The sequence below is a fragment of the Equus asinus genome, chromosome 3, assembly GCF_041296235.1.
Source record: "Equus asinus isolate D_3611 breed Donkey chromosome 3, EquAss-T2T_v2, whole genome shotgun sequence".
Lineage (NCBI taxonomy): Eukaryota > Metazoa > Chordata > Mammalia > Perissodactyla > Equidae > Equus > Equus asinus.
Window position 1 is genome coordinate 11,035,610 of NC_091792.1, and position 16,120 is coordinate 11,051,729.

The following is a 16,120-nucleotide window of genomic DNA, read 5'->3' on the forward strand; positions in this document are numbered from 1 at the left end:
CTATATGCCGTGCGTGTGTGTGTGTGTGTGTTGGGAGTGGGTGTGAGACAAGCTGTTGTTGTAATTTCATTGTCGTAATTATCAAGGTTATTTTAGGAACACTTCCTGTAGATGAATCAATGATTCGGAAATTCCACTCGGAGTTAGACATGAAAAGGCAAGTTGAATTCCTTCCAAGTAGTAATTTCCGTGAAAAACAAAATCTTTGAACGTTAGGCTATAGTTTTGAGGGAAGTTTTTATTCTTTTATTTGCTAGGCCAATAGTCTATCTTAGTATTGCTTAGTCTTTAATTTAATTTAATTTAATTATTTTTATTAAATACCACTGCTAGATGCATGTGTGTGTGCAGGGGGTGGAGTGTGACTGTGTGTGTAAGGAGAACTGCTAGTCAGGATCCTTGGCTCCATTTTCCATTCTTAAACACACACCCACACCCACACACACACACACACAATCATTTTAGGTGGTCATATATTTCTTAGGAAATTACGTAATACTTAGTATCTCAGAAAATGGAAGCACTTATCAAAATGTTTGAAGCTTTCCACCCTACCCCTAATCAAAACAAAACTTTAAGAAAAGGAGAATATAATATTGCGTTAATCCCAGTATGGAAGCCAAAGTGGGTAGACACTCCTTCCCCGATCACCAAAAGCTGAGGCACGAGGAGGAGCTCCTACTCTGGCCCTTGGATGTTAAACGAGGAGCATGAAGATGAAGAGGGAGTGTACACTTGCCGTTCTGAGGCTGATTCAGCGCGCGGGTGGTGGCAGCAGCTATGTCAGTGGGAGCACTGGAGCCCTGCGGTGCCAGCCATGTCCACTGTGACATGGTGCCCTGACTGTCTCTTGCCTCACATCCTGGGTTGCAGGTATTAAAGCTTTGCATTCTTTTCTCTTTCCTGATTGGCTGGCTGCCCTCCCAACATCGTGAATTAATCAATACATTTTGTATCAAAAATTTTCTTTTCTTTTTTTTTTAATTTTAAAGTATGCTTTTTGGTGAGGCAGATTGGCCTTGAGCTAACATCTGTTGTCAATCTTCCTCTTTCTTTTGTTTTCTCCCCAAAGCCCCAGCACATAGATGTATATCCTAGTTGTAGGTCATTCTAGTTCTTCTATGTGGGATGCCACCACAGCGTGGCTTGATGAGCTGTGCATAGGTCTGTGCCCAGGATCCAAACTGGCAAACCCTGGGCTGCTGAAGCAGAGCACGAGAACTTAAACACTTGGCCACAGGGCTGGCCCCATACCTTATTCTTTCTGCTGCTTGAAATTGGATTACTTTGACTCAAAGATAAATTGTAAAGCTATATTCATAGGTGCATGCTAATTTAAAATTGCTATATCTTCCTGCTAAATTGAAGTTTAAGTCATCATGAAATTTACATATAGATAGCCATTATTACTTTTTTCCTTAAAGTGTTTTTTGTCTATTAATACAGCTACAATCTTTTCTTTTGTGTAAAATTTATACATAAATATAAATATATGCACAAATGTACATATACGGATATATGTGTGTGTTCTTGTATTTCAACATTTTTTATTCCTTATATTTCGCATGTGCTTCTTTTGGACAGTGTAAAGGCGGGGATATTTTTTCACCTAGTCTGATAATCTTTATCTTTTGTTGGAAGATTTACACCCTTTAGATTTAAACTCATTACTGATTTATTTTATTTATTTATTACTCATTCATTTTTTTTTATTCATAGCCCTGTTTTATGTTTGCTGTTGGTCTTGCTTTATTTCTATCTTGTCTTTCTTTTGAATATTTAAGTATTTTTTTAGTTCCTCTTATTTTTCCTTCTGAGTGAAGCATAGCCTTTAGAATTATTTAGCAAAGTTCTGCTCTTAACAAGCTCTGTGGAAATCTCTTTATGTAGACCCACCCTTCTCATTTTTAGAGCCCTGTGCAGGACACCTGGAGCCTCCTGGCCCTCTCTTCCCACCTGCATTCCTGACCTCCTGGGTTCTTGAGCACCTGAGTGTGGACCCCTTGTCCACTTGGTCACGCTTTGTCCAAAATCCCACGCTTCTCTTCAAACAGCCGTCCTTGGGCTCCTCCTCAGGCCTGGCAGTGCAACAAGAGTTATGGCGGAGTTTTTGTCCAGCCTGTGGCAGATAAACCTGGGGAAGAATCCTGGACAGGTTTAAAATATCACCTGAGGCTATTGTACCACAGAATTCTCGGGTTCTCGATCCTTGGAGCATGATTCACAAGGAAGCAGGACCTGGGCTGTGATGGTCACTTCCCCATGCCGCTATAGAGTCACAGACATGTCAGTGTGACCCTAAAGAAGGGCCAGAAGGGTAATCCTAAAGCCAAGGAGTCAGAGCAGGAACCACAGTTGCCTGAGACTGGTATTTCTCCACGAAAAATATTTTTACTTGATATAGACTCCTAACTTGACCATTTCTCTCAGCACAGAGTTTGACGTTACACAGCCTTCTTACCACATCATCGCTGTGAAGCATCAATTCACGTCTCAGACTGTCCATTTTCTGTTCTTAATTTCTCCTTTGGTTCTGGAAATTTTTAAGACCATCTCTCCGCATTTAGTGTTTTGAAGTGACACTGACATTACGGAATGCGTCTGTGTGTTTTAATTGTGTTTGAGATTTATTAGGCTTGTTGGACATGAGGATTGATGTTGTTTGACAGTTCCAGAAATTTTCCAGCTATTACCTTCTGAAATATGGCCCTACCCCTTTACGTTCCTCTTTCTAGAACTCTGTTAAACATACCTTGGACTTTCTCCTTCTAGTCTTTATGTTTCTTGTTTCCTTGTGCTATTTTGGCATGATTTTTTCTGACATTCCTCCAGTGTATTGAGTCTCTTTTCAAATGTTTCTAATTTGTTGTTTAACTATTTCATTGAATTTCAAATTTTCCTTATATATTTTTTTCTTGATGTTCTATTTTCTACCCAAGTCAGTTACATCACATTTTATAATTTCCTGAAGATATGTTCAGGCGTATGTTTCTTTGTAAAATAACTTTTGTCAATGATTTAAACAATTTTCTGGAAATATGAATGAAAGACATTCTTTCTGCTAAACAATTTAACCATTTAATATCTCTAATCCTTATCTCAGAATGTGCAATTTGTTGGACCACAGAGAAGAGAGTTCCCAAAAATAGATCCTGCTGGTTTTATTGCTTTACTCAAGCATTTGCCTTGGTAAAGACACTATCTGGCCATTCTTAGGAATGCTACTCAGTTGTTTCAAGGATTCTTTATAGGTCCTTTTATATTTTTTCTTTACGTATTCATCCATAGAGATTTCATAAACCCTTTAATTTTGTCCCTCTTCATGTTCATTCTTTGAGGTTTCATTGTACAGTGTGACTTCAGTTACCATCCATATGATAACGACTTTCTCAAGTATGTCTATCTTCACCTAAGCTCTTTCTCCCCTTCTCAAGGCCTGTAGATTTTGGTGGTATTGATATTCTCTATTTTGATATTTGTGTAGTTTCAAGACCATCTCAATTTTAAAAAATCTAAAATCTGAGCTGATTTTAGTCTGGAAACTCATTTCTCCTCCTGAATTTTCTGTCTCAGAAAATAGCAACACCAGCTGTTAATTTATCCAAGCCAGAGAGTTGAATGGCCATAAATCCTTAACACTCTTTTTCTCTCACAATCTATATCCAAAAGCACAAAATCCTATCGAGACTATACTATTAGAAGCTTTTTAACCTGTACTCTTTCTTCTTATTATTACTTTAGCACGGATTTCAGTAAATCCTTTCACATACGAGTATGAAGTGGTTTGTGGAGTGACTAGCTGTTTCACCCTCTCCAATTCGTTCTCCACACTACTACCAATGATTGTCCTTAAACAAAAACCTGATCATGTGATTAGCCTGGTAAAACATCTCAGTGAACACTTACTGATCTTAGGTAAGTATAAATTTCTTAGTATGACATTCATGGTCTTCCTTTCCTCCCTCACTTGTGCTCTATATTCCAACAATATTTTTAGCGCTCAAGACTACCGTGTCCTCTCTCAATTTTCAGCCATTCCTTGACCCTCCCCTTCTGGAAAATGTGTAACCCATTGTTTAAACTAACTTCTTCTCCTGCAGGTCTCATCATAGTCATCAGTTCTTTGATGGTTTTCCTTAAACCAGTAAGACTAGACTAGATTCTGCCATAGCATGAACAACCCTCTCAATTACATTGTTTACCATCACATATTAGTCCTGCTTGATAGCTAGTCTCTTTCAATTTGAGGAGGGACTGCCTTTTTTTTTTCTCACTATTAGCCGCAGGCCTGGACATAGTGTTAGCCACAGTAGGCACTCAGTTAACATTTGCTGAGCTGAGAGTTGAATTACCCTTTTCCAAGTAGTTTATGGTTTAATTGGCCATAAATGACCAAAATCCATTATGAACATAAGCTGATAAAGATAATGAACAATAAGCTGTTTACTACTGCCAAATATTCATTACGAGGAATAATTCCCATAGGAGATCATTGGAGCAATTATCCTAATAGTTCCTTGAAATTCTATCACACCTCTTTTCTGCTAAACCCTAAAGAAGTCCAATTTCTTGCTGGTAAATAATGCCATTTCCATGATAAATAAGAACAGGCTTATCCAATTTGAAAAATAAACATGCATTTTACAAATAGACACATTTCGGTTCCACGAATATTTTCCGTTTCCATCTTGCTTACAGCTTAGTGAGGGAGACAGTGACCAAAATACATAATTTAAAACAGCACAGTAATTGCAATGATGACCATAATCAGAATAGTATGGGTCAGGACTAACTTGATATATTAGGAAAACTGATGATATCATAATAATTTATAGCATCTGGTGAATAACATAAAACAAATCTAATTATTCTAATAATGCTGTTTAAATTTAGTTGAGTATTTTTTCTGATGTCTACAAGCATTTAAAACTTCTAGCTTCTCTATTTTGTATATCTTTTAGTTGACAAAATGTAGATTTGAAAAATGGTGAAAACGGAGACTCCATTAAGTCTTAATTATTTGTGAATAATTTAATTGCATCAATATTTATATGCAGATTAATTTCACCAAACCCTTATATAACAGTGGGGATTTGTTTATTTGTTCTTTTCTTCCAATATTTTAAAATAATATACTGGGGGGAAAAAGAGAAATTAAATAAAGAGGAAATCCTAGTAACTTCAAGAATTTAAGGCTATTCTCAAAAGTAGGAGGATTAACCCTATAGTGTAAAAACTAAAATATTTTGTAAAAGAAAAATATGTACTTTACAGTACCAATGTAAATACAGCAAAACATTTCTAAGAGTTTTCTAATTTGTTAAAAGTATTTCTTAAGCAAAAATGCATGGGAATAACTAAAAAGAGAAGAGCTTTTTCCTCCTTATGTTTTAATGTTTGAATCTAGAACAATTAGTTTAAATTATTTGTCAATGTTGAAGCTGATTTTTTATTTAAAACATTCCATAACATATGCCAACTATCTTTCTTTTTAGAATAACTTAGAAGAAAACATTCTTAGACAACTAATGTCAATACTAAAAAACGACACGGCAATGTCATTCTCCAAGCCTGCCTGTAGGCAGTGGGAAGGCAAGTGTTTTTCTTCCTAACAACCTTGAAAACAGATGCGAATAAATAGCATTTCCCCAGGAAGCAAAATCAATCTCTGAGAACTTCGCAAGAGACATGTTGCCGGCCAGCAGAGCTGCACATTTCCAGTGCTGCTGAATGAGGTGGGGGTCATCCTGATAACACTGCCCCGGTGGAGAGCCAGCTCGCACCTCAATATAGATTTCCCTGCCAGAACCTATTCCTGTTTGACACCTTCATTTGACCCAGTCATGGCTGCTTCTCTCCAAGGTCTAAACCTGGGATGGAATATATATCTTTAATAATGTCACATTCCAAAAAGTGACTCCGATGAGCGGACTATTGACGGGCTTAGTTACTCGTGTAAGGACAATCATGCAGGAAGATAATAAGTGATAAAGTAAAGAGATATTCCCATCAGGGCACTGAGGATTGATTCCAACAGCTGTCACAGAATTTCATACAAGTATGGGGTGGATATCTGTGACTCCATTTCCAAATACTACAAATATTTTCATGAAGTCAACTATTTTCACACAATCATATGTTAAACTTAAGCCTGTCTATATTTTGGCAAATTAAACTTGTTTTTTGAATTTTTCAAAATGGTTTCCATGTGATATATGGTATTGGGTTGTGTTTACTGTCTTTAATGGGTGAGTTGTTTTCTCCAGGCTTCACCATCTACATCATTTTCCCAGGAATTCCATGAATGACTGAACTCCAACTGACTCCGAGTCTGCCCTCCCCTCTCTGGCAGCTCCTCGCGTGCTCTCCCACGCTGCTTCCAGCTGTCCTTTCCATTGCCATTCCCGCTGTGCCACAGGTCAGCACCGAACGCTCCCCTTGAGCAAGGGTTTGTGCCACTTCCTCCTCTGCCCTTTCACCCAGACCACTGAGTCCTCTACAGGCTGGGGAACTCTGGCTCCTACCACCCCGCCACTCCTGTCCACGCTGCTGCTGGGGCTGCACACACAGCAGTGCCCAGCACGTCAACTTCGTTCTTCTGCGCAACCAGTCAAGGCTCTGCTGAAGTCAGGATGTTACTTGGGCAGAGCCGCTCCCCTCTGCACTGCCGCTGGACCCCGGACAGAGGCCATGCACACTCCACCACTCTATTCTGTTTCTGAGGTCCCTTGACTCTGCCCTTCCGGGCAGCTTCTGGATATTGCACCATGGCTGGCTCTCAAGCTGTAGATGCCACTTGACTACAACCTGCCCCCGAGCATATCATTTATCATTGTCTCCCCACTGCTTATAACCAGTGCTGGAATATACTAAGCACCCAATAAATATTCCAGGAATGGGATTTTATTTTGGCAGCTGAGACTCACTTTTCTTCTTAAGGTGGACAAAGCACTTCCCAGCCTGTATTGGACGCTGCTTTAGAGAGACAACACAGGAGACGTTCAGGCCTGAAGAGTTTAGTAGAACCGTCCTTTCATTTCACAGAGCTTTGTTATCACGGGAGTTGGAGCAAATTCAAGTACCAGTCACTCTGTTTTACCTGGAGTGACGGGTCCACGTGACTCTGATGCACTGTTATCAGTTACCTAAGAAACCTTCCCAAAGGTGCACGAAAGCCTTCCCTTGTGGACTCTTTTCTTGTCATCTTTCAGACTCATTTTCTCCCTCCCTCCACCCAGTCACATATTTTTATCAGACATGCTGGGTAAATTTGAACCTCAGCTATTCATAAAGTTTATGTCATTTTATTTGAGTATTCTGATATTTATGTATGAGACAGAGTGTGAGTTATAAGCTATTTTCAGATGGGAGAAATCACATTCAAAATATTTCCCTTTTGTGAACACATAGTAATATCGAAAATTCAACCTCCAAAATGTAGTGAAATGTTAATGAATCTTAGAATCCTTTGGATGTTTTATTATGAATTAGCATTTTTGACATGGATAATTAAGTTGATTAAAATCATCAGTAGGCTTTTATCTTCTTGGTGTGGATTTTCAATAAAGCATATTTTTCTTTTCTTTCCTGTTTTTTTCTTAAATTGTCATTAGCTCTCTTTAGTCCTAGTCATGATAATTAGAATGGAAAGATAAAAACTTCAATTAAAAATGAGGAGTTCAGATATCCTGTTTTCTCAGAATCGAATGAACACCTGGTGCTTTTGAAATCCATCATATCATCTGAATTTGTTGGAAAGTAGGGATGGAGAGAAAAAAATTAGGTCCAAGAGGCAAAATAAAGGAAAAAAAATATCTGTGCACTATAGGTAGAGATATGTACTTTCAAGTATCTTTTCTTTATCTGCTGAGGACATAAATGAATGCAGTATTTGCTGAAATTCAGCTTGCTGGCATTTTCATCATTGTGTATTTGATTTTTTTCCCCTATAAGTTATAGATTTGGTTACAGTTTTGACTCTGGTATACACAGGTTGGATATAACATCTTTAAATTTGCTTTAGGTATTTTAAAGATATAAGGAGCTATGCCAAAAAAAATTCTATCTTATAAATATACATTTTTTAATATAGGTTTTAATTATTAGTATAGATGGATATAAAATTTGAAGAGATTAGATTTCACCCAGTTTCAGCAGCCCTCCACAGTAGACTTCAACTCCAACTTGGAATGTGGTGACAGTACATAAAAATTCCAGCAGTAAGGGGCCAGCCTGGTGGCGCAGAGGTTAAGTTCGCACGTTCTGCTTCGACTGCTTGGGGTTAGCCGGTTTGGGTCCCGGCTGCGGACATGGCACCACTTGGCAAGCCATGCTGTGGTAGGCATCCCACATATAAAGTAGAGGAAGATGGGCATGGATGTTAGGTCAGGGCCAGTCTCCCTCAGCAATAAGAGGAGGATTGGCAGGTGTTAGCTCAGGGCTAATCCCCGGCTCCCCAAAAAAATTGCAGCAGTAATTCTATGGTTAAAGGCATTGTACAGGGTCTGAGTTTATTTGGCTTAAGCTAGTTTCTGATAGGAGTTTAAGATATCTGGTGGTTGGTTCCTAGAATTTTTCTGAATAGATGGCCTAGCAGCACAAACAACCATGAAACCCATGGAATCCTAGAATTGTGTTAAAAGAAAAGAAAACTTTAAAATCTCAACGTGACATATATTTGCTGTTCTGAGAAACGGTTAGGTGCTGTATTATTAGAATTTAAGAGGACTCCTAAGCATCCAGAGTATCCTAGGATTTGAGAAATCTGAAATATATGCTAATAGAAGTGATGAGTTTTGCTTTAGTTGAATAAATTATATTTGCACACATTTTTGCAACCTTTTTTATGGCAACTTAGTCTTCTTTAGGGACAATCACCCTCTGTTGGGTTGACAAGTTCTGTAATTGACTGACAGAGATCTAGCATCCATCCAACCCCTACAGAATGATATTGAATTGTTTGCCAAAAGGTTTGCCAGAGGGAGGCCGAATGCCAATGCTGAGCTCAGTGTCTTCTCATCAAACAGATTTTACTTGTATTTTCTGAGAGAAAAAAATTGCTTAAGTTAGAACAGCACACACAGGAAAAAAAGGACAAGGTCAACTAATATCATCTTTTCAAATACTTTATACTATTACTTCTGCTCAGATTTTAATGGTAGTCTTTACAAATCTAATTAAACCTACTATAATGCAATAATATAGAATAAAGACAATATATATACATCCTTGTATGTATCTGTTGTATGCAGATGTTCCAAAAGTTTTCTGAAAATATGCAAACTGGAGATTTATTTAATTTAAAAGTGCTCTTTTCAAATCAGGAAGTCCTACATGCCTTTCTTCAGTGGACTCGTGTAATTTGGCGTTGTTCTTGCAGTTGTCATCCTTCTCCCCTCTGTCATCTCCTCGCTTTTTCAGTATACAAATATACAAGTATTCTATAATCATCCTAAAAACAATTACAACACTAACAACAAAACCAGCTCTTTTGACTCCACACCCTTCTTTGTTTATTGCATATGGGGATGCCTACTTCTTTTCCATTTCTCTGCTCCACTTCAAGAGACATTTGTTGAGAAGTATTTGTAATATCATGTCACCCCTCCTCATCTCCCATTCTCTCCTCAGTCCACTTCAATAGGGCTTTCATCCCCATAACTCCACTGAAATTGATCTCACCTACGTCTCCAGTGATCCACATGTTGCCAAGTCCAGATATCTTTAAATTTCTAATCTCAAGGAACTTGAACTCTCAATAGCATTGAAAGTAATTGATATTTTCATCCTCTTAATATACTTTTCTTTGGGGTTATGCAACACTGTTTACCCTTGTTTTCGCCTACCTCACCAGCCGTCACTCAGGTGTGGGTTCCACAATGACTGGCCTTTTGGCCTTTTGGCCCTTCTCCACATCAGACATCAGTGAGTCTCCTTTATTGGCTCTCATTCCACTGTCTTATTTCCATCTGTTGGGATGCTCCAAGGTCAAGCAGTAGAAATTCTTCTCTTCCCTGTTTATATCTTCTCCTTAGATGACCTTGTTCAGTGCCTTGATTAAAAAACTGTCTTTATGCTGATGACTCTCAAACTTATGTCTTCAGCTTTGACCACTCCTCTGAGCTCCAAGAGCAGGTTAGGATGTCTAAAAGGGATATCAGATATTACTGACCAATATAAATCTTGATTTCAACTCCTGCAAAAAAAATGTCCCTCCCTTGGTCTTTTGCATCTTTTCAAATAGGATTGTCCTCTTGTTCTTCACTATTACAGAAGTGCTGTTGAGGATGTGGAGCAACTGATTCAGATAGAAAGGATTCTACTAGTAGCTGCATATTTAGAAGATATTAACTCTTCACTCAGAAAAAGGACTCGAATTTCATAGAGTTTGGCAAATCACAAATGCCATTAGAATGACACATGACATGCAGCCATTTCTAAATAAAAGTCTAATGTTTAGAGCCAGGATTCTTGTTTAAGTGCTTTAGGAACAAATTATTAAAGTTTACATATGTGTACTCCACCCCCAAATCATTAAGTTGTCAGTCAACACATTTTTATTGCATGCTTCCGCTCTACTAAACATTGTGCTAGATGCTACGTTTACCTTAGTGATGTAAAGATACATGACCCCAGATTCAAACTGGAATAGAATGCAGGCAATAAACAAGCAATACATAGATAATTACTACTTAAAACTTGAAAAGGATGTAAAAAAAGAGGAAGTCAATATTAGAAAAGATAGCAAAAGAAAACTCTAAGTTTTGTTTGCTTATTTGTTTTAACAATAAAAACTGAGTTCAACTAATTCTGAATAACTACCACCTGTGAGACACTATTATTTAATAAGTCAATGATGAAAACTACATATTACCTAAGAGCAAGGAAATTGTCTAGTACTCATAACTAAAATGGTTGTTGATGCTCTTTGATTTTCCAAAAACAAATGCTTAGTTCATTTAGTCTGAAATTTAATTTTGGATATAATAAGAGCTGAATTTTTTTCTTGATATAGTTTACCTAGATCAATGGTTTGAAATGTTTCAAGTATAAGGACCTATATTCAGAATCAATATATTTTCAAGGGTTTTCACATGATATCATTTATACCTGCTGTCATTTATGTAAAAAAAGAGCCCACAGTTACTATGAATTTAATAACTCTTTAAAATAAGTGTGCATTTATTCAGAATTCTATGTACTTTAAGTATAGTCACATATGTATTTGCAATGCATATTATTTGTTAACAATAACTCATACATTCGGGGAAAGGGTTCCTTAGAAAGAATCAGCTAGATATAGAGGAGGAAGTATTGCTATACTTAAATTTTCTATTGCCTCCTACCTGGACATGAGGGAAGCCCAGTGCCATACTTTTGTATAGTACTTAACAATATACAGAGGAGAGAAGGAGAAGAGGCGCAGCACAGAGGACTCTTAGGCAATGAAATTATTTCGTATGATACTGTAATAGTGGATACATGTCATCACACATTTGTAAAAACCCATAGAATGTACACCACCAAGAGTGAACCCTACTGTAAACTACGGACTTTGGGTGATTATGAAAATTCTGTTTCCATGTAGTCCCTTGTGACAGAAACCAAATTGTCACATGGAGATACAGCATGAATTTTTCAGGATGTAATTTTAAAAAGGAAGAGATTTGGCAATTTGTATTCTACTGTATTTCATTTGTAGCACGGCTTGCATAATTATTTGGCATATATTTGTTTTCTGGCAACATTTATTGAACTTTTACGAATAGTTGAGACATACGCAGCATCTTTACCCCTTTCTTTCTTCAATAACCTGGCTACTGCTTGTGAACCCATATTTTCCAAGAAAGGGGTTTTGCCTTTTTGCACAGGTGAAGCATATAACCGAACAATAATCACCCAGCACAGGTCTTCATCAAATGAGTTCACTAAAGGTAACTCTCAGTTTTGGAAATTCTAGAGATCAGGTTTCCTCTCTTCCCCTCTACCATGCACGTGGTGTGCAGACACGAAGCCTAGAACAGTTGCAGTCATTTGCCCACAAGAAGAAAGTTAGTCTGAGCAGGGACAGAGCCAAGAAAATCCTGGGAAATCCATCTGGGCCCTAATCATGTTTAATGTCAAGTCCAATTTAATTCATGGCACTGTCAGTCATGTGAGGACAGAATTTTCTTGCAGTTATTTGCCAGTTTGAATCAGGCCTGCAGTTACTTGCAAATGAAGTATAGAACGGATAAGAAATTTGTTACCAGGAGTGGGGTTACAAAGAACATGCTAGCATTCTTTAAAAGTGAGGGAAGTTAGAAAGGCCACTCTCTCAGACAAGAAGATGAAAATCTTTGCGCAATGGTTGGTTAAAATGGAGGCAGTGTGACTCGGCCCTCGGAGCATGTGCTACCTAAACTACAGTATTAGGTAACTGAGAAAAAAAAATAGTAGGAGAAATTCTGTAGCCAAAAAAAAGCCAATCTCGCCTTATTACATACCTCTCAAAGCAGACAGAATAGAAAAGAAAGCTTTGCCAGGCATGGCTCTTCTGTCTTTGGTTTGCAACACAAGCACACTAAGTTTAATTCTGAGAGACCCCCTGATTGGAAAAGATGAATTACCTAAAACAAAGCAAATAGAAGGCAGTCAAAAGCAGAGTCACAAGAAATACAGCAGGAGAAAATAGAGGAATAGGAAATATATCCTAGCATATTTTTAAAGCATTTTCTCCTGAAAAAAATATAAAGACTCACATTATGGAAATGAAAACAAAATGAAGGCTGAGAGGAGACAAATAAATACTCACCCACTACAGCTCATTGTTTCTATCGGCTTCCATAAAGATACAATTTATATATATGTATCCAAAATAGGAATACGTCCCATACAGATAAATGTTTCCCAATTAAAGATGGAAGCGCAGCTATAATTATAATATTGTTTTTCAAAAGTCTTTCAGTAGATTATTTATCCCCTTGAATTTCAAATTGTTTAAGGTTAGTGCATTAAATCTTTTACACATGTAATTAGCTGACATTCTTTTTATAGATATAAATCAAGTAAGCATTATTTTTCCAATAATTGACAGATTAAACAATATTTTTCTAAGATGCTGTGGACAACAAACTTATAACAAACCTCATTAAGAATAATGGTTAATAAACATATAAAAAAACTGATTTCCTTTTTACAGTAAATATTTAATTTTCTGGTTTCCAGTTTACAAGTGTTTCAAAAGAACATGAATGATTTTACCTCTTCAGCAACACTTTGATATTAATTCAAGATATTTTGATTCAGTATATGGCAATAAATCTCCACTTATGTTAGCCATTAGTATTTTCTTTTTTTAATGGAGATGTAACAGTAACAACCACTACCTATAAAACACATCATTATTTTGGTGGTTTTACAAATCTTTTCTCCGGTTGTAAAAAAAAATCTAAGAATGAGAGAACGCTACAAACTTAATGAATATGACTTCCACCTTAATATTTCTGTTTTATCTTGAAAGGGAACACTACAAATATGACATTTCTAAAGAGACCATCTTGCTAATGTTATAAAAGATTGGTGGGAGCAAGAAATCGTATCACTGATACGTGGAATTTTGTAGTTATCTCTACAAATCATTAGGAAAATGTTGATAGGTAAAAAACAAACCAAAAAGAAAATGTTGTGGTGATCCCTAAAACATTTTGGCGACGAGTAGCTTAGTCTAAACCAAATATTTTTTCCCCATCATAATAATCACTCTCCTCTCAACTGTCTTTAAAAAATACATTACACAGTTCATAGCAAAAATTAAAGACAGCACAAACTATTTTCAAGAACAGAAAAATCTCTAGAGCAGAAAGATATAGTAAAGAGCAGACTTCTTTGGGGACATTAGTCAATTAGCTTGTCATTCATTATGAAGATTTCTCTTTCCTCTTATGCGGAGAGTCTACTCTACTTGACGTTGCCACCCCATTTTCTGTTCCTTTTCTGGAAGACCTGCCTTTAGTCCGTTTCTTCTTCACACTTGGGGCCTGAAGAGTAGCATCTTCTTCCATCCACCTCTGAAGCTGGACATTAAATAAATTCCATGTTATATAGGCTTGGATAGTGCAACTGGACGACAGAACGGCAATTTTGGCTGCCAACACATTCACGTTTCCGGTGACGGCATCGGGATTCCGATTCTGCCCTCCAGCCAGGTGAAAGCCCACAGCGAGCACGGAGACAATTAAAGTCACAAGTCGACCCAAAATAAACACAATTGCCCACAGAGAAATGTCTTTCTGGTACTTTTCATCACTAAAATAAAACAGGTCGCAAATGTGGGAAAGTAATTCAACAAAGTAATGCATCATCAGGAGAACAAGTCCCAGATGATTCAAGTACAGGAGATAGGCTCCGGCGATGTGAAAGAGGTGAAGCCCAATGTAGACAAGCTGACGGGGGATGTCTTGTTTTTTCGTTCTCTGGAAGTAGAGTTCAGGAAAGGCATGAAACCAGTAAGCCAACTGTGAGATATAGAAAAACTTCATCTGAAAAGTCATCACGTTATGGTAATGCGCCTCCCATAAGAGAGTGGGGTCCGACAGGCAGTTTTCAGAGATCAGAATGAACGTGCCCCAAATACAAGAGACAAGGTAGAATGCACTCAACTGACCAGATTCGTTAAATCTGCTTTGTTTCGCTTTGGGGAACTGCATTCGCCTGTTAATTTTGTCCAACACATACTCCTGAAGGGTGGCGTGAATGATGATTGCCACGAGCATGTAGAAGAAAACCGTGGCCAGATCTTTGATGCCATAATGATAAAGGACCTTTAAGTCCGTGGCTGGTTCTTCTGCCGCGGGGAAGGTAACGCTGTGCTGCAGAGTAATAAACACGATAGATGCTTCTGCTGCTCCCTCGAACATGAGCCCCAGCACGAAGAACATCCCCACGCAGGCGACGAGGTCTGCATGATTCTGCAGGATGAATTCGTGGCTCAGGACTGGGGGGTTCCTGGGGCTCTTCTTACGGAACGCCATGATGGCGCTTCCCGGATACTCACCGACGAGCGGCAGCTGCCTCCCCCGGGCTGCTCCTCACAGCGCCGCCGCCGCCGCCGCCCCGGGGGCTTCGCTCCCCATCCCGGAGCCAGGCCCGGGTCACCGCGGCCGCCCGCCCGGAGCAAATCAATCAAAGCGGAGGGCCGAGCCGCACGGAGCATGCGCGCAGCGGCCCCGCCGAGGCAGGGAAGGAAATCGAGCGCCGCGCCCCTGCCCGCGCCAGGCCCGGGGGTGCGAGCGTGGATCTCCCCGTTGATCGTCGCCTCTTGAAACCCACGGCCACCGTCAACATGCTCCTGCGTGATTTTTCAATGGCATCTTCATTAATAATCACAACAAGGCAGGATGAAACTCTAGTAGTTCTTCATCAGAATGATAACTATAAAAGCAGCAGCAGCAGCAGCATCATAATAATGATAGAAGCAAACTCAACAGCGCTTAGGATTTACCAGGTCCTGTTGTAAGCACTTTTATATATGTAACCTTTCTAGAAAACCCAATGAACTAAATAATGTTACAGTCTCCTTTTTTCTTTTTTTGCTGAAGAGAAACTGAGGCACAGAGGGATTAACTGATGTACCCCAAATCACACAGCTGGTAATTTAGAGCCAAGATTTGAGTCCAGTCTGGATCCAGACCATGAGCTCTTCACTACTGCGCTCTATTACCTCTTATTGTAAATCAGTCACACCCGGAAATATTTTACTAGAGTGACAGCACAGCATACTAAAAAATAGGTCCCCTATTAGCAATAATAATAGTTGTGGCAAGGATACTGTCTAATCAGTAATCGTATTTATTGTATTTTACAAGATTGGGTGGTGGTTGGAAAGGAAAACTATCAGTTCACGGAAAGGTCTTCTGTCTACAAAGCCCACAACTGAACTTCCTCACTCTAGCAGATAAGAAACTCATGTTTCAGTACTAATGTTTTTTGTATATAATTTTGCTAAAATTCACATATCCAAAAATAGCTTCTTTTGTAAATGCTGGTATCTTCCTCAATTCAAATTTCATATTAGTCTTCAAATTTCTCTTTGAATTCAGAGCAATTCTCTTGTATCTTCTGTGTCTTATGAGATCCTGAT

At 38.5% G+C, this 16,120-nt stretch overlaps 1 protein-coding gene and 1 long non-coding RNA gene across 3 annotated transcripts; one reads left to right on the forward strand and one right to left on the reverse strand.

The window, feature by feature from the left end:
* The first annotated feature begins 634 nt into the window (after positions 1 to 634).
* On the forward strand, positions 635 to 6,194 carry LOC139044764 (uncharacterized). The gene is made up of 3 exons (XR_011501861.1): positions 635 to 873; positions 3,742 to 3,915; positions 5,496 to 6,194. It is a non-coding gene; the product is annotated as an uncharacterized lncRNA (long non-coding RNA).
* A 2,916-nt stretch (positions 6,195 to 9,110) lies between these two features.
* On the reverse strand, positions 9,111 to 15,163 carry TRAM1L1 (translocation associated membrane protein 1 like 1). Of its 2 annotated transcripts, none has more exons than XM_014859258.3 (3): positions 12,794 to 15,163; positions 12,486 to 12,608; positions 9,111 to 10,144 (listed from the first exon to the last, which is right to left on the reverse strand). In XM_014859258.3, exon 1 carries the CDS (start codon positions 15,009 to 15,011, stop codon positions 13,899 to 13,901), a length of 1,113 nt encoding a protein of 370 aa, XP_014714744.1. In that variant the 5' UTR covers positions 15,012 to 15,163; the 3' UTR covers positions 9,111 to 10,144; positions 12,486 to 12,608; positions 12,794 to 13,898. The 2 variants fall into 2 exon arrangements, with proteins under 2 accessions (XP_014714744.1, XP_070360782.1); XM_070504681.1 differs by having other exon boundaries at positions 9,117 to 10,144; positions 13,988 to 15,163.
* Between the last annotated feature and the right edge of the window lie 957 nt (positions 15,164 to 16,120).

Coding starts and splice junctions, on each gene's coding strand:
- TRAM1L1 (XM_070504681.1), bottom strand. CDS start 15,011: ATGGCGTTCCGTAAGAAGAGCCCCAGGAACCCCCCAGTCCTGAGCCAC. Junction 12,609..13,987: donor GAAGAAGAAACGGACTAAAG/GCAGGTCTTCCA, acceptor GCTTTGTTTTAG/GTAATTCATCTTTTCCAATC. Junction 10,145..12,485: donor TATTCTGTCTGCTTTGAGAG/GTATGTAATAAG, acceptor TATCCCTTTTAG/ACATCCTAACCTGCTCTTGG.